Raw genomic sequence first — 23,621 nt, forward strand, 5'->3', positions numbered from 1 at the left:
AAATACCTATTGTAGAGATAAATTCATGTGCTTTATTTTCCCGATTTGCCCTAGTTTTCACACGAACACAATTTTAGCAGGCGATTTGTATTCACTTTACGAACTCTGTGATTTCCGTTGAAGTTTCAATAATATTTCGAGTATCTCATATTGCTCTTTAATTGTGATGTTAATTGAAGCCCTAGCATAAACATCACAATTAAGGAGCATGATGAAATGCTTGAAATGTTATTGAAACCAACGGAAATCACAGAGGTTATAAACTGAAATCAAATACCCCGCTAAATTTTGATGTAAACCCAATCGATAAAGAAGATTTCTTCTGCCAGTAGTGGAAATTAGAGTTTAGTTTTCATTGCAGCCGCTGAGATAAGCGACAAATAGCATTCTGCAAGCGTATATGGCAGTTTCCAATCTATAACCTCTGTGTTCTGTGTTTCAGATCTATTTGTGATTTGTCGCTTGTGGTTACCGGTAGTTCTGTATTTCCACGTGTTGAGTTATTTATAAGAAATTACAATGGCAAATGAGTTAGAAAAGAAAATCATTCGTCAGATTGAGTTCTATTTCGGGGATATTAATTTGCCAAGAGACAAATTCTTGCTGGAAAAGGTGAAAGAAGATGAAGGATGGGTCTCATTGGAAACCATGCTGAAATTCAACAGACTCGCTAACTTATCAAAGGATCTAAAAGTTATTGCCGACGCTTTAGAAAAGTCTGAGGAAAAAGTTGTTGTGCTAAATGATGATAAAACCAAAGTGAAAAGGAATCCAGAAAAGCCACTTCCGGATAACAATGATGAGCGTCTTGCAAAGCTGCGAGAAAAGTCTGGTAAGCATATTTAAAGGTGTTTATTATAGGAATCACGGCTATGGACTCATCAGTGTTCAATTGCAAATTTTCCTTCACTTTTTAATATGTGTATTTTAATATACGTGTATAAGTATGTATAATGTCTCCACAGTACATTAAAACTTTATACAGCCATAGAAGATCATGTTTTACATGAGTAAAATGAATTACAAACACGTGTTTATGGTGCCCCATTTTTTCGTTTCAACTTGAGATATCCATTCAGCATTTTATATTTTGGGCAATTGTCTGGGAAATCCAGACCTCGCAGGCCCTCCGTTCGCGATTAACAATTGGCTCATGTACTTTATACCTGGCCGATTTTATATCTTTTTACTTAAAGTACACTTAAATAAAACAGGTAATTTCAGTGAAAGAAATTCCGATCGTCAGTAAATTTGCTCAAAATCACTTTTGAAAATCATGTTTAATGGACCCTGTGTTTACCAATAAAATTGAGATTGCCCAATGCTCTTTACTGTTAGATAAAGTTTTAAGAACGCCAATCTATAATTTGACGCAAAATTGTGCCTAAAATCCAAATTCGCGAGTTCAACTACCGGTGAGGGCGCTGCGCAACGCATTACTCGCTATCGTTTACTGCAGAAAATCACGATTACATTACATTGGTAATACCTTCCTCATAACATACTACTTACACACTTTTCAATATGATTCTTTGTTTTCTGTTTAAAGGCTTGCAAAAGGTAAGGAGAACTAAACAAGTTAAAGTGTAGTTATAATTTTGCCACCAGTGGGCGCTTGGACTTTTGATCTCGCGAATAAAACCCATGTATCCGTTTATACGAAAGTGTTTCTATTGGTTGGAGATCTGTCAATTCGTCCGTCGTCGTACTAACTGGCAGATCTCCAACCAATAGAAATACTTTCGTATCATTCATCGTATAAACGGATTCATGGGACAGAGGCTTAAAGTTTTTGCAGAGCCATTCATGAATTATAATCTACACTTAACGAGTAACATTTGACATTTATTTTGTGGGTTTGTGTATTATTAAGTGATTTTGACGTTTTGCATCGCCTCCATCGGAAGTTGAATTCGCGAATGGAGACTTATTTCAAACCGATCAAAATTGGTTACGGTTATGTTGAATCCCCACCGTCCATTTTCAAAATTCCCTCGTCTGTCATATTTTCATATTACTAAAGTCAAGCTTTCAAACAATTTGAATATATCTTATGTAACCCATTTTGTGCAATTCGAGTTGATTTAATTTTTTGTTATAGCTTATGCAAAAGGATTTCCGTTGGATGCAGAACTAAACGATATTATCGATTTTATGGATCAGTATGGTCCGATTGAATCTGTTATTCGTAGAACCCACAGCAAAGAGCACCAGTTCAAAGGATCTTGCTTTATTGTTTTTAAGACTATCGAATTAGCAAAAAAATTTGTTGAGTTAGATGGTGTGAAGTTTAAGGATCTAGATTTGATACGAAAAATGCAGAATGACTATTTTGCCGATAAGAAAAAAAAGTACGAAGAACGGAAAAAACTCCAAAAAGAAAAGCAAAATGCTGTTTTGAAAGAAAGTGCAGAAAAAATCGAATTTCCGAATGGGGCAATCCTCCATTTTAGTGGCATCCCAGAAGGACAACAATTGACCAGAGAAGAGATTAAGGAGAAAATTACAGAAGCTAGTGGTTTTGACGTAGTATACATCGATTTTAACAAAGGGGATTTGGAAGGATATGTACGTTTTGCAAAAGAAAATAATGCTGCAGAATTCTTTAAAACCCTCACAGAGGGCGAATTACAAATTGGTAAGTCTAAAACAATTTAATAATAAACTAAGTAATTATTTATTTTTTACTGTAAGTTTTTTACTGTTTTACTGATACATTTGATATGTTTTTCTATAGGCGAAAATAAATTAAAGGCCAGAGCTCTTGAGGGTGACGAAGAAAAAGAATATCTGAAGAAAACCTCAGAAGCCATGGCGACCCAAAGGATTAAACAGAAAAGTTATGGTCGGAAACGGAAAGGAAACTTTGGCGGTGGTAAAAATGCGAAACATTCCAAAAAGCAATAGATCACTGCAATTTATTGTTAGCATGTTTATTAATAACATTTTATTTTTGTACAAATTTGAAATACTGTTGTGTCAAAGAAACATTGATTATGTTACAGCGCAAATTTACTTATCACTATAAGTATTAATGGTAATTATCATGTGATTCCGTTATTAATGTTTAAACTTTAATCAATAATTTTTTCTTTTTAATTTTTTAGGGTCTGTTCTGTAACGACTTTATTGCAAACAAAAATTAATAAAGACCTTTGATGTACGATTTTCCAAACAATTAGGTATTTCAGTTTTGTTTATGAAATAGGTTATTAATTTGTCAAGGACAGAAAACTTTTTGTGTTTTAGATATTATTATACATTTTAAATTTTGAGAAAAAACTAACCGCTAATATTCGTCCTATTTATTCTGATGCCGCTGCCATTAAAAATTAGCAGAAAGCAATCATTGAAATACTATTAAAAATTTGGTTTAGCCTTTTTCTGTATTCTTTAAGTGGGTCCGAGTAAGTGTTCAAATGCAAATTTTAATCAAATACTAGTGTTTACATTGCCGTCTTCTATGGTTGTTGTTTCTGAGATACAAAAGAATATATTTACGATTGTCACAATTAGAAAATTCGCAGAAATCACATTCTAACTTAGTCCTAACCCTTGTCGGTACGAAACGAGATCTGCCTCAAATTTTGAATCTGTATTTAGAATTTTTTTTTTAAACTGATTACAGTCATAATGTTTTCCCCTCTGGGTTAGTTTGAGCCGCAAATACATTAAAAGCTGGTTTAAACGAAAAGAAAGTCATGTTAACTGGATTCCATATTTTATTAAATATTTCATATTTTTTAAATAAAAAAGTTACATGGACGCATGTATTTTGCTTGAATCAGACCTCAATCACAATCTTCAAAATCCATTGGCGGGGTTGCATCCTCAGCATCTCGGCATTTGGCATTCACCAGTTCCCTTCTAATTTCTGGGGTTATTAAGTAATGATTATGTTTTTCTAATAGATCGAGTAGAAGTTCCCTTTGTTCTGTTGAAATATCTGCCTTGTATCTCTGTACAAAAGTTAAATATGCCTGGTGCCACAGAACAGGGAGTTCGCGGGAATCCATAGCAAACCTAAAACGTTTCGATATCGTTCAAAACATTGTACTAGAGTGCAATTAGAATTGAATATAACTACCTCATGAAATGAGAAACTAATCCATCTACTACTCGATACGGAAGAGCATATTTTTTATCCAAAAATATTCTAAGGAATATTGAATTAGCTCCTGTATAGTCCATATCTGCAATTTTCAGCATAGCAACTGAAGAATGTAGCATCGGAATAGAACTTCTAGCTACTATCGAACCGATAATAATGGCCTCGCGCAAGCTGCAATTTCCCGATTCAAGAAGGGGTAAAATAATTCCTAAAAAAAGAGAATTTGCGGCAACTACAATAACGCCAACAGTATCAAAATACCTTTCATAAATGCTCCAGGCTTGTACAAGGCTTTTCTTACTGCTTGATATAGATGAAAGTTTAAGCGCTTGTATTCCGCGATATCATCTCGTACACGTGGCAGAAGAACAAGGGTGAAAAATCGCTGTGCCAAAGTTTCTTTTAAATTTGATGTGAAAATTCTGGTTCCTTGATACATTGCAGCAGCAGACCAGCATTGGGGTTCTAAAAATTCCAACAAATCGTGTCTCCTAAACATTGTAATAAACCAATAGGAATATGTAAAGTAAAAATGCTTTACATTATATACAAGCAGCATACTAAGTATGCAGAAAAGCGTAGGCTAAAATGGCTAACAAAAAAAAGTTTTTATAGGGGGGTAGTGCGACTTAAATCCGGTGCAAAAACGTTTTTCTTCATATATTTTAAATCGGCGTCAGCGCTTTAAAGAGGTTATCACGTGTTACATGGAGAGTATGGGAAAAATGTTTTTAAAACAATTCTTGATTGATTTTTCGCCGCCGATCTTGCAGTTGCACTTTCAAATTTGCTACTAAGCAATATTTATTTCAAAGTAAATCAATGCTCATTGGCCAAACTATTATTATAGTAAAACATTGCGCAAGCTGCCCTAAACTGCATCTAAGCAGACATTTGTTGAGAAACATCCGCGTTACCGCGTACTTATGGTTAGTTTTTATGTACTATGTACTTCAAAATTTAAAATGTATAACAATGTCGAACATGCTTAAAGCTTATCTTTCGACTTTAAATAGGTGAAATATTGTACATGCGAAACGTACGGAACCAGAGTGTTGCATTTATTACAAGCAAATTGATTCTACTGGGAAAAAAGTTTATTTCAGTCCGCAAAAAAATCCTTTAATTTATTTCAAATGTTTTACCTGAAAAATATACGGTTTTCTAAGGGTTCTGGACCCTAATCGATGCGAATGTGGAAATCGGGCTTCTGGAACTCCAAAAGGATCTAATAATCTACGTGCTGACATGTTTTAATTTATAAAAAGTACTCTACAAACTGCGCAATGAGAATCCAAGGCGGTTTGCGGATATCCTGTATTAAACTAGGTAATACATGCAGCATGTAGCTTATCTAATTTCCAAATTTGCAGGCCGCTAGCGTACGTAAAAATTTTTGTCTTTAAAAAGAGAATTTTTGAGGCAAAATACCCAATAAGAAGTTTGTCAAAAAATCTAATAAACTAATTCGAAAACAGCCAAGAATGGGGGATCTATTGAAAAAACCATAGTTGTTATAACGAATATTAGAAAGTTAAATGAAGACCTAAGATCCTGAACACAAAGCTTCCGTAAGAATAATTTCCCTCTAAAATCAGTATTTACTGATTTATCGCAGTTGGACGCACTAATGATTATGCTATTGAGCCTATTGATCGAAGCAGAACACTGGGTGATGTAAATAAACTGACTAGACTTTATCTCAAAACCCGCTTCATTGAAACAAAATGTCAGGTTCTCTAATCGGCATAAGTTAAGAAAATAGCATGTCCGCAAATACTTCTGATGAACGCAATATGTGTATACAATACGCTAAATGACTTACCTGTTATGTACAACATTTGTTCCCAATTTAGCAGCGTTGGTATAATTTTAAAAGCTTTAGGCAATTTTCCACTTCGATAAATCTTTAAAACGTCTCGAACTCCTTCATACAAGGTCGTCAATTTTGGATCGACGTTTTGAATTTGGATCTCTCCAGCATCACTGAAAACAAAAATCATTTGCCGTAACATCACACGAAGTAAGGTACTTGTTTAAATATAATTTTTACCTAAACTGTGTATCTAATTCGGTTTGCCTTTCTGTAATTTTTTCCAATATTATATCAGCTAATGTTCGTTGTGGGACTGGATTTTTACTCATAAACAGCTGCATAGCCTTTTCGTCGTCTTCATTTACTTGTACATCCTCGTAAAATGTATCGGTCGGTTGCGAATCAAGCTACAAAAAACATGATATCAATAGTTTAACTTTATCGCTTCGAAAAACCAATTTTTAGAGGGGCTGCCGAAGGACAGTTTATGTTCGATCGTTTTACTGCTCGAATCTAGTTCTTATGCGACAGTTTTTTTCGGAATTAGTATGTACGTAGATAAAAGTTAACGTAAAAAGTACTACCAGCTTACCTCTTCATCGCTTTCAAGTCCATCAGGATTTAAATCTTCTAGCCATTTGTGCGCTCTTAATGATTTATGTTGCTGCTCATCATCTTGCCCTTCAAGTTCTTGCTTTTGCTTTCTAGCGGCTGATAAAATTTTCTTCGATAAGCTTGAACTCACATACTAAAATGTTAATAGTATTGAATTGGATTAATAATGCAATTATTTTTAGCTGTCAGTATGAAATTATTAACAATGATTCCAAAGAAAATGCTTAGACAAATACGGACACTAATAATCATTTTACTAGTTTGTCGACACTTGGGCGTCAGGAGAAAATATCGACAAAGCAGTAAAACGTAGTTATGTTATTGTGTTAAAGAATAGTACTAATAATCATTGCTTTTTTTTTCATCGGCAAATAATTATTATCTCAGATTAGATTAAGCAGTGAATTCTGCTGTATTAGTTATAAAAATTAATTTACGCTATGATCGTTTCAAAGAGATCTTTCCGAATGCTTTAATATAATCTATTTTTCAATTGTTAAGTTAAAAAAATAGGAGTGTGATTGTAGTCGCACAAACCAAAACAATTAAAAACATTTTAATTGGAACGTAAAAGCGTAAACTCCATCTTGAAGCCCTGTCTTTTAATCGTTTAGCTAGAGCGGCCATGCCAAAGGTTTAACATGTTCAAAACGCGTATAGCAAAATTTTTTTTATTATTAATACACGAAATATAGCTCGAAAAGTTACAATCAGTAGGTAAACTCAGTAAGGTAATGTAAAAGTGACCGGAAATGAAACAAATAACCAGCGATCTGATTATTAATGCGCTAGATAATCACAAATCAATTGAACGTCCGAAAAACGCCCAAAGCTTTGTGAAAAACTTGTAACGGATCTCAGTGATAAATTGTCGTTAAATATGATTTAGCAGCAAATAGCACCGGCAATCTAATATTCGAGTGTAGTAATACCTCGTGCAGGTAAAGCGAATTTCAAGTGTGTTTTTCAGTGAAACTTATGGATGATCCAGTAATTTTTCTGTCTGAAACGGATTAATATCAGAGGCATTTAAGTTTCAGAAAAAATGTGAATTCGGTCGGAACCTTAAACGACACCGGAACCGCGTGATGTACATTGTTTATTAGGAGAAATCCACGGAACTTTTAGATTGGCTGTATCGTTAATATTTTATTATATTGTTATAATTTGTATCAAGAGTACAGTACTTGGCGTTAACTGTGAGCGTTAAATAGTATATTACGGTACAAGGGAGGAAAGTCGAACTGCTTGAAGTTGACGAAGTGGCGAGCCTTCGACTTTCGTCTCTCGTACTATACTATTTTTCTTGATCCTCGGTGGAAACAAGCCGGGAAAAGTATAAGGTTTAAAAAAAACGGCTTTCAAAATGTCAAAAAAACAGTCAGCTGCCAGTCAGTGACAAACAGTTAAGCTGTCAGCGTGCGTGGCGAAAGTTATTACTTTTCACCAGGGGAACAAGAAAATGTTATTTCCTTGGTGGAAAACCTAAGATTACATTATGAAGAAAGTAATAGATACAAATCATTCAAAATGTAAGAGATGGTGATGAAAATAAGCGCAAAATAAACCGTTGCTCACTTACACTATTTTGCTTGGGCATTTTGGGTACCCGAAAGTAGCACACGCACAAATACAAAATGTGAAGAGTGGTCGAAAGCTTCATTTTGGATCAAAATACAATTGGAAAAAGTTGTTAATATAACACTATCTATAAAGTGAGCATATTTTTAATAGGAAAGACATGTCCCATTATAGGTATTACCTTTCAATAATCTAATGACATGATAAATAATGTATATGGTGTTATGACTTGTTGAAGCATGTCCCATAACAAGTACTACTACTTACTATTATTAAATACTACAGTCTACAGTTTCTCATAAGAAATAAGCAAAAAACCAATTTCTAACCTCCTCTTCCTCCTGCCTGGGTCTCACTTTGTTTCTGTTTTTTTGTTTGGCGTATTGCGCATTCTGGATATCTTCCTCTAATGTAGATTTCATGCTTATTTCGGATGGTTTTGCTCGTTTAAACTTCCCCATATTTATTAATACGAATCTAAAATCGACAAATAATCCACGTGCTTAAGGAATAAACTCACACCACTACTTTTACAGCTGATCAAAATAAACTTGACTGGAGTATCTTACAACATAACCACGAAACGTAATCTTATTCAAATGAAGAAGAAGTGTGAGAAGAAGTTTCAGATTGAAGAAGAAGATAAAGATAAAACTTCCTAGATAAAGATAGCAACAGAGGTGTTTTGGGCTTAACAAGTACAATAGACCGACAAGCCTATTTACGTTTGTGGGTTTTTCCGTCAATAGATGGTGGCAAAAATAAAACACTATTTTTTCATGGGCCGACGTTTCGACTATATTTAAATCCTTAGCGCTCTAAAAAGGAAAACAGAGAGGTTTCTGCTTTGAGCTTAGTGAAGTTGATCAATCAATTGAAATCACCGCTCTTTCCTTGAATATTTCTATGTCGATTTAACGAGCTTTCGAGTGGTGGGCACCACTATCACCTCTTATTCGAAGAAATGCCTCTACAGAGAAATGTCAACCCTTCTTCATATTTTTTCAACACTTGTTCCCCACATCCTCCAGTTTTCAGACTGCAATGTTACTCATAGCTCCTTGATGTACAGGAGCTCATTATCCCTTCTTCTAAATCTGTCCATACCGTAATGTAGTTTATTGCCTCTCCTATCCACAACTGGACCACTAATTTTCTATTTAATTTAATTTTTAATTAATTTTTTCTAATTTTGTATTGCGAACAGTATTCTGTTATTTTACTCGTTATCCTCATTATTTGTTTACGTCTTGCAGCGCCCCCGTCCGTATGAATTTGTGATTTCAATTGTCAGTCCATAACCTAACAAAGAAGATTATGGGATTGTATACAAAAATCATTTACACCTAATTTGAAAGTTATATTTTTAAAACGTTATGTTTCGGAATTGAAGTCGATTCTAAAAGAAAGTTGCATTTATTGCACAACGATAACTCCAATTTGGCATTGGTGCATTAGTTTAAAAAATGGTTCGATATTCAACAGCACTCTCTCATATTTTCTTGGCTGCAACTGGATTGTATTGCTACAAAGCGTTGATTAATTTTCGACTACCATTCTGCAAAATCTCTTATGGTGTTATTGCTTTGCATTCCTTCATAGGGATATGGAGGTGGGGTATGTATTAGTTAATAATTAAACAGCATTGTTTCTTTTGTGAGTACGTTTTTTTAAGTATTTTTCCTCTCAGTGCTTGAATTTTGTCTCCCAAAATTAGAATATAATATTAATACACCTCAGATTAAACAAATGCATTTGTTTACGTTTTTCGATGGGAGCAACAATGATTAACAGTATATAAAAGTAGGTACTTACGCGAGCTGCTTTGCCGGCACGGTATTCAATTTGATATGTTGGAGTAGCATCAACAAGAAAGTATCAATAAAAATATAGCCATGAGGGTATTTAGTGTTATACTTGTTTAGTTTGTAATAAGCGGCAAGTATGTTATTAAAATAACATTATAAAAAAAATTAAGATAATTTAAGGTGGTAATTACAAGAAAACATAATGCACAGAATATACCCCAACAGGGGCGATATTTTGTGAGATAATGAAACATTCATCATGACAACACCGTTAATGAGGGGAATACGGAGTAGTAACATTGCAGTAAGGGGAAATGTGTACAAGGCGCAGTCGTAGGCCCGTAGCGGCCAGGTGAGCGTGTCCTTGGATTAATTCTACTATATTATTTTCTTTCTTGGGCTCCAGTCAAAGTGTGAAATAAAAATTTGCATGTTATTTATTTCATTACGTTTCGACGAGACAATAGTGCCTTAATCAGATTTTAAAATTCATACAAACTACAAACATCAATTTACACTTAAAATATGTTGACAAATATGTTGTTCATCCACTAGCACTAGGTTACGCAAAAACCGATAAGAAGTAGTTTTGCCTTCCATTTTCCTGTGCAACATTCACCAAATCATCCACATTGCCTATTTGCCTTTCAAAATCTGTGTGTTTCAGAATGTGAATGAAAATAGTTTTTTGCAAATTTCTCAGTTTTTAATAACAATTAATTTCTTTTACTAGTTTTTCTGTACTCCTATAACACCGCCAGACAACACCCCCAGAGGAATGACGCCAAATTTGAATCACCCTGTATATTTTTTAAATACTCAATAATAATTTTGTTTGTTGTTTATAGCAATTTTTGATAAGGATACATCTTTTACGTAAAAATGATAGATATCAATTTTCTTGCTAAAAATTTTGATACAAGCATGCACGAAAAAGTTGTTGACTGTTGTGAAGAGAGAAAGACATGTAGGTAGCGCTCTCTATATATGAAACCACCGAATGCCAAGTTTCGTTCAAATATCGATATGGTATCAACAATTACTTACAGAAACAAAAATTAGAATTAATTTTTGAAGACCTTGTAGCTCAATAAGTAAGTCCTTGCGGACTTCCCGGATGCCCTGCAAAATAACGTACACTTATTGAAAAACACCCTGGTTTTATGTCTGTGGTCTTGAAATCCGAAAACGGTTTAATTTTTGTTCAACAATGGAGCACGCCGAAATTTTGCATTTTCTACCCTGTAGTTAACTTTTGCAAAATCAGGATTAACAAGAAAAATGGATCTAAATAACGCGTGAAACAGACATCAAAACGGTTGCACGAATTAACCATGTCCAAAGAGAGGACAAATTTCGCCGTGTTTTATTTATTTTACTCAACACCCACAAAAATTCATTGCTATCTTCAACATAAAGAAGAATTACATATAGCAGTCCAACTTCAGAGAATTATCTTTCTATCTATTTTCCCCTTGAGCTTTGCGAGATTCGCAAAAATTCTTGTGTTAATTAATTGTTGTTCCTGTTGAATTTTTATTAAAACTGATATTTTTTTATAAAGCGATATTAATTCCTCCAATAAGCATTTTGCTTGTTTCAAAAACTATTGCTCGGAAACCAATGCGAAAATTTTGTATTTTCGAATTAAGTACCTACTTTATTTTTATTTTAAGGTTTATTTAGGGGCCTTTTAGCTGCGGGCCAATTTTAAATAAAAAAAGACACATTTATTTAATGATTTCAAATGGACTTTAATGCCATCAAGATATACATAGAAAACACAAGTTTATATTGTAACTTTTTTGACACCCCGTAAATTTTTCTACTGGTGTGATATTCTGCAAATGATTATCTGCTAAAATGTATTGAAATTTTATAAAATATTTCTAATAATAAAGGAGCTAAAAAATAGAGTTGAAATCAGCAATTAATAAAACAGTTAAAACAAATTATCAAAAATAAAATTATAAACCACCGTTCAAAAAATCTAGCTCATAACAACCATAACGGTTTCTGAAATAACCAATTTTGGCCACCCAATCAGCTTACATTATTAAATGATTTTGTAAAATATGAATATCTATTTTTTATAGTGCAATTGAAACATTTTAATTATTTGTTTCAGGTAATCCAAAATATGGGATGCATTTTAATAACGTTTACCGCTTAACCGATAAAATTCAAGACTTGCTTGTATTTCCTTGCATAGTGACAACAATTTGGCTCAAATATAACTATTCTCTCAATCTTGCGTGTGCACATACAATTATATCGGTTATTCCGTTAATTTTATATTTGCATGATAACCACAAGCATAAACCTATTGATGCGTTTCTGGCTGGCAATGTCCTCTCATTGCTAGCGGTGTCTCACTACAATTTTAATCATTTCGGTATAACCACATCATTCTCATATGCGTTGAGCTATTTTGCCATTAAAAGAGATGTATTTACCAACTTTCCGTTTCACATACCTATTCTAGATTTGTACAATTATTCAATGTGTTTCTTTAGTTTTTTTGCGCTTAAAACTATCCAGGAGCCTGTGTATGAGTGAAAGGCATTTTTTGCGGACAAATTACTGCGAGTACAAAATGGGCAAGGAATTCAGCGCTGGAAAAGTTCCATAATTATATTAATTTTAATAGATATATCTAATATATAAATGATGTTTGTCTAATAGGAGATACTTTTCATTGTCTAATTTAGATTTATGCTGATAAATCTATATACTATGTGTACCTTGTTTCTTCAGAAAATATACCTAATATGATGTGTTTTGTCCTGTTGCTGATGTTACTGGACAGTTCCGACTTCCTAGGTAGCTCTGTTACGGGTGTGCTTTCTTAATGTTGCTGTACTTAACTTACTATTTAAAATATATGCATGTATATGTATATTAATTTATACGTTTGTTTATGTTAAAGCGAAAACAGTATACACCGTGTTGTAAGTTTCTACAATCTGAAATACAGATTATTTTAATGATTCATGCATGAAATATTACTCTAATATATTGTTTGTCACATTTATAAGATTCTAATGAAATTAATGTTTTTCGGATGTAGTATTGTATATTGCTGTTATTAAAGATATTCATGTTGTGTTATTTATTTTAAGTTATTATTCGAAGTTCCCTAGTTCACACGCTCCAGTTTCAGACTATCTACACCATTAGACCGCTTTTGGATCGTTTATTTTAAGAGGTACGAAAAAGCTCTAGAGGCCAATGATGCAGGACTTACTTTTGTCTCACCATAAAATGTGTTTCGATGAAGAAAAAGTATATTTCAAATCAAAGAGAATATAATATATAAATTGTGTCTGAAAATTAACGCACAATTTGAGTTGGGCACCATTTGTGCAGAAAATCGTTGTCAAACCTGAAAAGTTTATGATTAATAGGTTGACACAGAAATTGGGCCATTGCATGATACAGCCATGTGTTTGTATTATTGAATATCTCAAAAATAAAAGTTTGGCGATCACAGTTCGAAAATTTTCGTGAAATAATGTTTCTTTCATTCAGTGTTTTATCAAAACTTCCTGCGAAATTATTGATTTTTAACATAAAATTACGTAACGTTCTTTGATGCAGAAGTTACCGACAGACACATAAAATGAAAATATATGAAATATCGTTATGTTTAGTACCATGATGCTGTAGGTATTAAGAATGATATAACAAGTCTCTTGCACTTCTTCTATTACCTACACATTTTGAATTAGTTGAAATCTCGTTGGTTTGTATGATCGCTAGGAAGTTGAGCAACAGTTTGATTTTTCAGTGATTTTTTAGCGGTATTTTTATTTAGCCAATCTTTTCAGAAAAACAAAATTAATTCGGTTATTAATTTTAGTTTTGGCGTTATGCACTAATTACTGCAGCGGAATGAAATTGAGACAAATATAATTGGCTCTAAATTTAAAATTAAATTAGTGAAAGATCGGCGTTTGGCGCGTTTTTCGTTTAGTTGTTGAATTTCGTCAAGTTGGTACGTGAAATTTGTCCTTCAAATTTGTATGAAGCGCCAACAGGCACTTTCTACAAAAAGTCAACGTTAAGCAAACTGAAATCGAACTCCCAAGCAATATCATGCAATCATTGAAAGGGCGAACAAGCAAGTGATTAAATAATCATATTTATTCTGTACTTCGGTGCCTTTTTTCGACTATGAATATTCAGTTTGCTATCGACAGTGTCGTGTGAATCGCGTTTTTAGATGGGCAATATAGAATTATTGTGGCCCTAATAGCAAGTGCGGGCGTTTGTAAAAGTGTAGTGAACTTTTTCAGGGTTATTGGGATGAAAATGGAGGATAGGACGCCAGCTTGCAGAAAGTTGGTAAGAACGATTTATACTATAATTCCAAATTTCCGACAAGCAACTAAAGTTTTGTGGACTCTTTATATTTCTCTCGCTTTGCTTCGCTGATTTCAAATAAGTTTCGCTTTGGACAGATCAAGTCCTGCTGTACTATACATATTTAGTCTTTCTTTCCAAGTGGCACTACGCACTTTTCGGTAAGCTTGGTTTGGTTTTGGGGGCAATTTGCCCCTGATTTGTACATGTGGAAATTTTAGTCCCATGTTCATCAACTAACTCGTAGGGTGGGTTTGGTATCGATTGAGCAATTGGTTCTTTCCTACTTAATTTCTAAACTTTGGGAATATTTTTGGGCAGCTTTGTATTTTCACAAGCTTTTTTTTTCAAGCTCATTGTGAAGCTTTTCTCCGAAGAGCCGCTTCAGGTATGGAAATTTGGATTCCAGTTTCAATTTTTTGTTTTTGTTCAAGTTTTTCCTGTTTGTTTTCAAATTGCAAGATGGAAGAACCATTTGAGCCACAGGTCGTTTTTATATCATTGTATAGAGAATTGGACTCGATTCAGTTATAACAACGTGAGTGAGTAAATTTTGGTATATTTGTAATAAAAAATTACGAAATTTGAATATCAGACTTTAGGTGCAAATTTAAGCGAAAATTTTAAAAAGCGTCTTCTCCAGAATGTCAATCTTTCAAGGCTAGGAATGTTTTTTTTGAAGAGTCTGCAGTTACGTAAAACCGCTCATTTACGAAGCGCGCAAAATTCAGGATTTCATGGGATTTGACTGATTTTTTAAAGGTTTGAAGAAATTTGGACGCCATTTCGAGCGCCCTCTGAACCTAGATATTATTTTTCAAAATGTGGATAGCACTTTCAAATTATACGTCCACATCAATAAATATTAGCAGAATTTAAAGTGCTTTTACGATTATAAATTGGAAGTTAAACTCTCAAGATCTAAATGTATTTGTTATGGAAGTATTAACTAAGTAAAGTTAAGTAAGGAAAATGAATTGAATTAGTGTGAGCCAAGGTGACCACCGATAATGTTGATTTTTTGCGGCCTTTTAGGAGCGCACAAGATTTTCAGTTCTGGTTTAACGGAACGTTTTTTGATCCGCCATAGCTACATTTTCCGTCTGTCCCAGACGTTTCAATCTTGATTTTCTGTTGATTTCTTCTTCTTCTTCTTTCTGTTGAATTTTCTGTTTTATCATCACCGCAAATCCTGGTGATAATGTCTGTTTGGGTTGTACTATGTAGACCGAACCGCAGCTGTATAGACGGTTTAACGGTTTTGATTTTGCGTCTTTTCCAGATTCTTCCAATTCTGGAACTCATGGTATATGTACGTAAAGAAGGTGAGTACAAAAAAACAATTCTCAACGATTTCATTCTGTAATGCATCATTACGTCGCTCGAGATTTGTAGGTCTGGGTAATCCTCCTATTTCGTAATTGGTGTCACCGATACTATTCGAACAAAAACAGTACCTAATGCATATAGGCAATCTATATGAAAGTTTGCCGCTTTATATTGATACTATCCCAGTCAGGACAAGAACGCAAGGTCCCGTGATTATCACGTCATATATATAAAACGTAAGAACTAGAGAAATGTCGCGTAATTATTTTGCTTCAAAACAAATAATTTGATCATATTTCGATATCAAATACTAGTTATTTAATTACAATATTACGAATTGGAAACGTCATCTTACGACTTCTGAAGAAGGCTTAAATATAGCCGGAACCTTGGTCCATGAAAAATATTGATCGAAAATCCTCTCATTGTCATAACACCTTATACATACAAACCTATTGATCAAATTTAAATCAAAAAACGTATTAATTAATACATGGGTACCTACGTAATACTTTTAGTTGATTTATTTTTAGATTAACAAATTGGTACTCTAGCAACCCTTAAACCTGGACTTCATAGTTGACGGGATCCTCATTTTTCATAGTAAAGTTATTTTAGTTGGCTGCTGCTCCAACAATACTTTGTAATGTATCCTGAACGTTTCGTGTAACGTTGTCATCAAATGAGGCAAGAGACAGGATGGCAAAGACGGCCATCACAAAATTGAATTTATCTTGGGGTGCCATACAGCATTGATCGTCTGGCCGTTTATAGACGTAGTAACTGTATTGTAAATATAAAAAAGCTCAAAGTTAAGGCTCAGATAAGACGAAAAACATATCTCCTTACCCGGCTACTAACACACTCGTGGCTATAATAGTGAAAAGGTTCATGGTTAGAGCACCTACGACAAATAAGCTAACAGCGTTGGCAAATACGGCAAGGTCGCATAAATCTTGCCGCCTCAATTCTGTTGTTACATATATAATAGTGGCAATTATTCCTAAAAAAAAGATGCGCTGAATAATTCTATAAAAATAACCTATGTTGGGATGAGAGCAAGGTAAAATACTATCTTTAACTTCATTCCTAAACATCTAAGAGTCTATTGAACAAAAGAGTACCGAATTGACGAACTTAGTATGGATGTGAAAGAAACTAAAATCTCATAATTTAAAAGCACTTTTGAACATTCCATAATAACTTTATATGTCACTATAATCTTTGTTATAAAGGTTGTATATTCCAAATTCCGATTTTGCTACACATGAGCCGTTTTCTTTGAAAGTGGGGTAAGTACGTATTATTTAAATTATTCAAAGGCAAAACCTTAAATATCTGTATATTAAATAAAATACTTCACTTTCAAAGAAAACGGCTCATATAATCCGAAATAACTGCTCTTGCTCTCTGCTCATAAAAATGGTGCAAAAGTCTGATCTGAGAGCTCGTGTGAAAATCAAGTTTGCTTTTGGTGGATCTGCTAACAGTTGTGCGGTCTCTCACAACAGATCAAGCTAAAAATATTTTTAAGTTTCATGAAAATTGAGCAAAAGATTGATCGGAGAGCGAGTAATTAATTTAGCATTCAAAAATCGCCACATGAACCGCAATGTTTGTTTATCTTTGGCCAAGAAAGCAACTATCCAAACCAGCTGGTTCGTGAACTGGAAATTTCTGGAAAATTGTCAGTAAGGAAAAAGCTGAAATCGAACCGCATAGTAAAGGAGTCATTTGAAGCTGAACATTTAGTTTGGTCTATAAAGTTCAGCCTAACAGACAAATTCGATCGTTGGTTATTTGTTCAAAAACGGGATAAATGTACCAATTTGGTGCCATTATCTTACCTGGTTATTGCTGAGTGTAATCCACATTTATTTTCAACTTCGTCTAGATATTCATTGTGTGTTCAAGTGTAGTGTGTGCTTTTTGAATATTAATGAATAGACAATGGAGGATGGGGCACCCGTTTGCAGAAAGCAGGTAAGAAGGATTATTAATCTATAAACAGTTAACTTTACCTGAAGTCGGTAAGTTTAGCATTACTTTTCCCCTGGTAGATGTAGAACTTTTAGTTCTTATTGTTGACTTGTATTTTATGATTTGATTTGACGACGAGGGAGATTTTTTTATGGCTAGGGTTGTTTTATTTTAAAAATCGAAGTCACATTTTATACGTTACCCAATGAGGTTTTCTGCAGGGGACTTTTCTGTTTTCATATAATTTTTTTGGCGGTTTTCCTCTGTAATTTACATCCTAATTAAAACGGTTTTGAAATCGCAATAGGGACCGACCGATTTTTCAAGTTAAAAGTCACTCAGTTATAGTTATCATATATTTTGCTAACATTTATTCTTTTAACTTTAACTAGCCAGGTTTTCTACTGTGGAAAGATTTTGTTTGAACCTTTAAAACATAAATAAAAACGAGTGTGTGAAAACGAGACTGTGAACTACACTTTTTATTGTCGTGTAAGAAAGTTTGCGATCTTTTAATTATTGTTTTTCTCTGACTTTCGCCCTTATTTAAACGCTTTTTGTGTTATCAATAGGTACCGATGAATTTTTCAAATTGAATGTTCTTTACACTCAGCTTTTCAATATTCACTATCCAGGTTACTGTGAACAGGTTTCTGTATGAATCTAAAGTATAAAGCGAGTGTGATCTGCTGGGAACTTCACTTTTTAATGTCGTGTTTGTGTAATTTATTGGTGCATGTTCCCATTCTTTCAGTAAAATGCTTGTTTTTATATTCGATTTTTAGTTTACCCTGTTACCTTAAAAATGTGAATCATAAATATTTTCGGATTTACTGCTCATCAAACTTTTTTTCTTTCCATTCTTGGCCTAGTCTGGACCTTTCTTTTCCAATGAAATTGAAAATTGGTGCCGAGTTTTAGCTTAGTGATTTTTAAAATTCAGACAAAAAATTGTTTATCCACTTGATTTACTTGAAACCCAATTTTCGTTTTCCCCATATCTTTTTTGACACGCCAATGATCAGGATGCAGTTTTAAAGATTAGAAAATCCTGGACAAAAAATGTGCTCTTCACACGACCGAACAACTTCTTCGTTTAACTCATCTCATTCGTGTTAATGTTAATTTATATTACCCAATCCTGCATGTACGGCCGATATTTCGGGTGGACCCATATCAGTTTTAATCCACATTTGAGCAGCATAACATGGCAATACCAGTGCAAGTTGGCAATAGTCGAGCAGGTCTCGCAAAGGAAGGAATGATTCTTCATCGACTAAAAAGGAAAGTATGTCAGTAAAAGTCCTTTTAACGGCAGTTTGCTGGAGGAAACATGAAGATTAAACAAGATAGGTACAGTTCACAGTGGCAAATTACAATGTGGTACGATAAACATTAAAGTATTGGTTAAGACTAATTCATTAACTAAATATCTGCACAACATTTGCGAGACTAAGTTCTTCTGCTTTTTCTCAACGTGCCAGCTCCTCACGAAGGTTGGCGACCCAAATGCTCGTTAACAAGTACTTCGTATTCCTCCCATCTTCTGAACCTTCAGTAAGTACCCAACACTATTTCGTTGTTCGCATTTCTCAAGATCCCTACCGGATCTTTTCTGCCCTTGTTGGCCAATTCCTTCACCTCTTTGTGAATATTAGATCACAGTCTAGTCGTGTTTCTCTTGTGCATCTCGATTTCACTGCATTTTTCGGATGTTCGGCAAATGTTTTTGTAAAGTTTTTAATTTTTTGTGGTACTGCATTCTTGCTTTTTACCGTCTCGTTTAAAATCAATTTCAGTGTCTTGAACATATGTGATTGTGTCTTTTATTAATTTCTTGTTCTTGTTCAATTCCCAAGTTGTCCCTTCTTCTGTTTGCTGGGGTTTATTCAACTCGTTGAGTTGTTCGATTTTTGAACCTAGCTACATTTTTATCGCTTTTCAATGTCTTTTTATTTTTTAGACTATAAGTTATTATAGTGCAGATAGAGTGCTTCCAAAAGAAGTTACAAAACAAATGTACATATTTTAAAAGAAACAACCTATTTCTATAAATATTCTTAGGTGCTCCATAAATATACCGACAAACCTGTGTAAGAGCTACTTGACATTGAAATAAGCATTTTTGGCTTCAAAACATGCACTGAGACGTTGTACCAATATACAGAAAGTTTACGTTTTTTTTATAAATATATCTAACTTCATTTTTTCAAATAGAACACCCCATATATTGTTATGCTAACTTGAAGGCCTTTCAACAAGCTTTCAGAAAAAGCTAAATTGTCACTACTTGAATCATACATTTCTGAGCAAATCGGTTGAAAAAGAATGAATCTTAGAAATGTAAGAGTAATGAGAAATGGTTGAATTGGCCGCCTAGATCGCCTGACATGACACCAATTGACTTCTTCTATCGGGTCTTATATTTATAGGTAAAAGTTTGCCTTTATCGCTACCGACAAAGACATAAAAACAAGTATAAAGCAAATTGTTCGGTCTTTTGAAATTAAATTATTTACGTGCCAAGTGCATTAATTTTTTTGCTTATTTGTTGAATTTTGTAATAGAGCAATGAATTTTAACAGCGGTAATTCCTGCAAAAATTTGACTTTGCAACCGATTAACTCATAAAATTGCGATTACAAGTATTGATGATTTATCATTTTTTGAGCCTGTTGAAATACCTTACAAATAGCTTAATAATATATACGGTTAAAAAAATCAGTTAGCAATCTTGATTTAAAAAAACTCGAATTCCCTGCCAATTGGTGCATTATTTGAAAAGTTACGCTATGTTCAGACAAATGGAATTAGATAATTGATTTTCGATTTTTTTCCAAAGTTACTACGGTGCTGTTTCAAGTGTGTTTTCAGCTTTAAGTGTTTATAGATTTACAGTCAATAGTTAAACTCTAATTAGTGTCTGTATATAGAGTTTAACCATGTACCAAATGGTAAACTATTAACAGCAGCCCCAATAAATCTGACATCAAAGTTATCCTTACTTGCAACCAACTGCGACATACTGATGGTTGATATTCCATTCCAAAAAAAAACGTAAGTTTAATATGTCACGATTGATCAATATCGCATAAAAAATAATTTCAAAACTACACTGCAGTTAGCCGTAATCTTCTTTATTGCACCACCCTGTATTCAACGCAAATTTAGAATCCTGTGTTAGGCTTATTATTAGAGTCCGGATTCAAAAGCACTAAAATCCTCGAAAAAGGGGTTTAAAAAGCAAGTTGGTTTCTCACAAAAAAGCATAATAATATGTAAAAAAGATTTAATATGCACCACATTGTTTCACTGGGGTAAAAACATCTTTTTTTAAATGTTTTAAATAAAATTTAATGTAATTAAATGTGAAATGAAATAAATAAACGAACTTTTCTTAATTATTCTGATTACAGTAAAGTTCGCGTATAATGAACCCCGTTATAGTGAACTTTTGCTTAAGTCGAAATTAAATTGTTGTTGTTAGCTTTAGCCAGAACTTGACTGTGAAGATTCTTCTATTGTTTGTTGTTTAGGATTATTGGCATACCATTTTAGGGATTGTTGATGCAAAGTTATTTTAACATGTTGTGTAATATTATATTTCTTATCGCGCTGTGTCTAGAATTTGGAATAACGAATATACATCAAAGAGTTAGTTACATGTTGAAAAACGCAAACTTACCGTCTTTATACAAACTTTTTTTACTAACTAATTGTTGTTTTTAAGGCATTTTACTAACTAATTAACACAAGGTTTTAGAAGACCTTAACTGTTTTGCGCGAGAAAAAGGCGAAAGACACCGGGGAAATACAGAAGTATTTCTTTCTAAACGAACAGACGGGAACCTCACTAGGGATGAGCTCATGAGAGATGAGCAGATAAGAGAAAATTAATTATCAAATTCGATGCGTTGATGTTTATACAAAGTTTTCTGAACATTGCATTTGGGTGGATTGTTTGCATTAAAATGTTGGTCTTATTAAAGCAAAAAAAAATGAAAAAGCTGTAAATAAGCGCAATAAATTAAAAGTACTAAAAATATTGTAAGTACAAAAAAGCACTAAAAATATTGTCATGTTTTTGCACATTCCGTTCACATTAGTTAACAAAATCATATTGATTTTATGACAAACGTAAAATGCTTCTAAATCCGGACGCTATATATTATGCTATTATTACTGGGGTCAACACCGTTCCAGGTTTCAATCGTCCCGTCGCGTTTTATGAACCCAAACTTTTCCTAGTGTAACACTATTTCCTTAATTTTCTTGTTTCTTTCGTACCTGCCAATGTTTTCAAGTGGTGAGACTGCTATCCGCAAAACTCATTTTATTTTGAAGATCATGTAGAAAATGTATGTGTTTAAGATAATCGGAAACTCATAGTTTTAAGCAATTTGTTTATTTAATTTAAAGATCGAAGGAGTCGATTTTCAAGTACACCAATTTTACTTGACAAGAAAACTAAGAAAGCCGTGGAGTAAAGTGGAGAGTATAGATGTTAAAAGCTATTTAATATTTAATATTAAAATTAAATCATAAAATATCCGGCTTTTATAGAAATCACGCGCGGACTCTGTCGAAATGGAGTCTACTTGTAGGAATGATATTTTTTAGGGTTTACTTTTATTATTGAAAACTTTACCTCCGTTTATGTTCCAACCAATTTAAAAACTAGAAATGATGCCCACATCTGAAATCCTCAAAATATTCCGTGGTGCAGAAGAAAGCTGAGCTAGTTCACACATAAGAGTTGGAAGATTCATTCATAAGAAGAACCTACAGAATCAATTCTTCGTATTTAATTTTAGGCATAAAATTAGCGCTGTTTTATCTATAAAGTGTTCGATGATTTAAAGAAATGCAAAACATTACTTACAGAACTCGCTGAACCCCGTTATGCCATTGGCTAGCATAATTATGTAGGAAACCAGTTGCCAATGCCAAAAATCATTTGCAGCGATTTCAGTAAAGTATAGATACAAAGCAGCAGCACTTGTGATAGCCAATACTGTATATGATAATGCCGCAACGACTGTAGGAAAAATTGGGTGGCAAATTACTTTTTCATATAAGTCCGACATCTTTCTATTCCATATATTCTAACAGAAAATTTTGAATGTTTTTTTTTTTCAACAACACAAAATGTTTGGTTTTGACGTGATTAGAAGAGACATTTGATAGATGAAATGTAGTCAATATTTTTAATTAAAAACTTACCTTAAGGTAAGGTAGGCATTACATTATGTGCAGGTGCAGAGCAAGTGGACAATTTTAAGTTTGCTGGCGATTTAAACTCGAAATGTCAAAAATCAAGCCCGACCTTGAAGAAAAACTATTCGCAGGAGCGACCGACGAATAAAATTATTATAATCCCAAAATACACTGGATGTTAAATAGACAACTAGCTTATAATATTGCAGGTTTTCAATTCAATGTTCATTCAATTCAAAAATTTACTTAATTAGGTATGCAAGATTAGATTTTAAAGTTTTTTTGCATTTCAGACTTTCTTTTCTGTTCGCAAATTTTGTAATCAGTTTGTCTTTACAATGTCTAGTTCGGAGATATTTTTTTCCAACAAAGGGAATAAAAAATCTGTTAAACAATCCTCGGTCATTGAATTTGTGAGAAACCCTTTACTTAAGTTTTCTCTTGTTGAGAAGCAAACGTTTTTCGGCAAACATGTTTATTCGATTCACACTATGTTTTTGCTTGTATTGCAATAAAAATTAATGGAAATCTAATACTGCAATGCAGGTAGTAGTTAAAAAAATAAAAGTAGTTAAACGTTTTTCGAGTATATTTGAGAAAGTCTCCGAATTTGAAACAGATTTTATAATTACCTACATGAAGCAAAAGAAAGTTGTATAGAAATCATTAAACAAACGGTAAAAACCCATACTTGAACTAAACACTGTTTTAGGTCAATTTTCTTTAAAAGTAAAGAAAATGCATTATGTAAAAGTTTTCACTAATTTATAAAACAATTGATCGGAACGACAAAAAATTC

General features: G+C 33.4%; 4 protein-coding genes across 4 annotated transcripts; 2 read left to right on the forward strand and 2 right to left on the reverse strand.

Annotated features, from left to right (window-relative positions):
• Positions 1-442: 442 nt before the first annotated feature.
• On the forward strand, positions 443-3,178 carry LOC109535055 (la protein homolog). Its single transcript, XM_019900870.2, has 3 exons — positions 443-832; positions 2,102-2,638; positions 2,738-3,178. Exons 1-3 carry the CDS (start codon positions 520-522, stop codon positions 2,905-2,907), a joined length of 1,020 nt encoding a protein of 339 aa, XP_019756429.1. The 5' UTR covers positions 443-519; the 3' UTR covers positions 2,908-3,178.
• A 531-nt stretch (positions 3,179-3,709) lies between these two features.
• Positions 3,710-8,695, reverse strand: LOC109535054 (bystin). Its single transcript, XM_019900869.2, has 7 exons — positions 8,453-8,695; positions 6,520-6,675; positions 6,165-6,334; positions 5,937-6,097; positions 4,373-4,576; positions 4,088-4,319; positions 3,710-4,023 (listed from the first exon to the last, which is right to left on the reverse strand). The coding sequence occupies exons 1-7, from the start codon at positions 8,582-8,584 to the stop codon at positions 3,792-3,794; spliced, it is 1,287 nt and encodes a 428-aa protein (XP_019756428.1). The 5' UTR covers positions 8,585-8,695; the 3' UTR covers positions 3,710-3,791.
• Positions 8,696-9,393: 698 nt separating this feature from the next.
• Positions 9,394-13,046, forward strand: LOC109535056. Its single transcript, XM_019900871.2, has 2 exons — positions 9,394-9,740; positions 12,060-13,046. Exons 1-2 carry the CDS (start codon positions 9,590-9,592, stop codon positions 12,488-12,490), a joined length of 582 nt encoding a protein of 193 aa, XP_019756430.1. The 5' UTR covers positions 9,394-9,589; the 3' UTR covers positions 12,491-13,046.
• Positions 13,047-16,127: 3,081 nt separating this feature from the next.
• On the reverse strand, positions 16,128-22,804 carry LOC109535045. Its single transcript, XM_019900857.2, has 4 exons — positions 22,488-22,804; positions 18,741-18,881; positions 16,475-16,628; positions 16,128-16,408 (listed from the first exon to the last, which is right to left on the reverse strand). The coding sequence occupies exons 1-4, from the start codon at positions 22,690-22,692 to the stop codon at positions 16,240-16,242; spliced, it is 669 nt and encodes a 222-aa protein (XP_019756416.1). The 5' UTR covers positions 22,693-22,804; the 3' UTR covers positions 16,128-16,239.
• Positions 22,805-23,621: the final 817 nt, after the last annotated feature.

Source organism: Dendroctonus ponderosae, unplaced genomic scaffold (genome assembly GCF_020466585.1).
Source record: "Dendroctonus ponderosae isolate FM_Combo_2020 unplaced genomic scaffold, Dpon_F_20191213v2 Dpon_F_20191213_3, whole genome shotgun sequence".
NCBI lineage: Eukaryota > Metazoa > Arthropoda > Insecta > Coleoptera > Curculionidae > Dendroctonus > Dendroctonus ponderosae.

What these genes read in the sequence shown, in the direction of transcription:
- LOC109535045 (XM_019900857.2), bottom strand. Translation starts at nt 22,692, where the DNA reads ATGTCGGACTTATATGAAAAAGTAATTTGCCACCCAATTTTTCCTACA. An exon ending in GGCCGTACATGCAGGATTGG is followed by an intron (nt 16,629 to 18,740) that starts GTAATATAAATT and finishes TCTTTTTTTTAG; the next exon opens with GAATAATTGCCACTATTATA. An exon ending in ACGAGTGTGTTAGTAGCCGG is followed by an intron (nt 16,409 to 16,474) that starts GTAAGGAGATAT and finishes TTTACAATACAG; the next exon opens with TTACTACGTCTATAAACGGC.
- LOC109535056 (XM_019900871.2), top strand. Translation starts at nt 9,590, where the DNA reads ATGGTTCGATATTCAACAGCACTCTCTCATATTTTCTTGGCTGCAACT. An exon ending in CATAGGGATATGGAGGTGGG is followed by an intron (nt 9,741 to 12,059) that starts GTATGTATTAGT and finishes TATTTGTTTCAG; the next exon opens with GTAATCCAAAATATGGGATG.
- LOC109535054 (XM_019900869.2), bottom strand. Translation starts at nt 8,584, where the DNA reads ATGGGGAAGTTTAAACGAGCAAAACCATCCGAAATAAGCATGAAATCT. An exon ending in CCAGGCAGGAGGAAGAGGAG is followed by an intron (nt 6,676 to 8,452) that starts GTTAGAAATTGG and finishes TTAACATTTTAG; the next exon opens with TATGTGAGTTCAAGCTTATC. An exon ending in TTAGTTTCTCATTTCATGAG is followed by an intron (nt 4,024 to 4,087) that starts GTAGTTATATTC and finishes GAAACGTTTTAG; the next exon opens with GTTTGCTATGGATTCCCGCG.
- LOC109535055 (XM_019900870.2), top strand. Translation starts at nt 520, where the DNA reads ATGGCAAATGAGTTAGAAAAGAAAATCATTCGTCAGATTGAGTTCTAT. An exon ending in AAAGCTGCGAGAAAAGTCTG is followed by an intron (nt 833 to 2,101) that starts GTAAGCATATTT and finishes TTTTTGTTATAG; the next exon opens with CTTATGCAAAAGGATTTCCG. An exon ending in AGAGGGCGAATTACAAATTG is followed by an intron (nt 2,639 to 2,737) that starts GTAAGTCTAAAA and finishes GTTTTTCTATAG; the next exon opens with GCGAAAATAAATTAAAGGCC.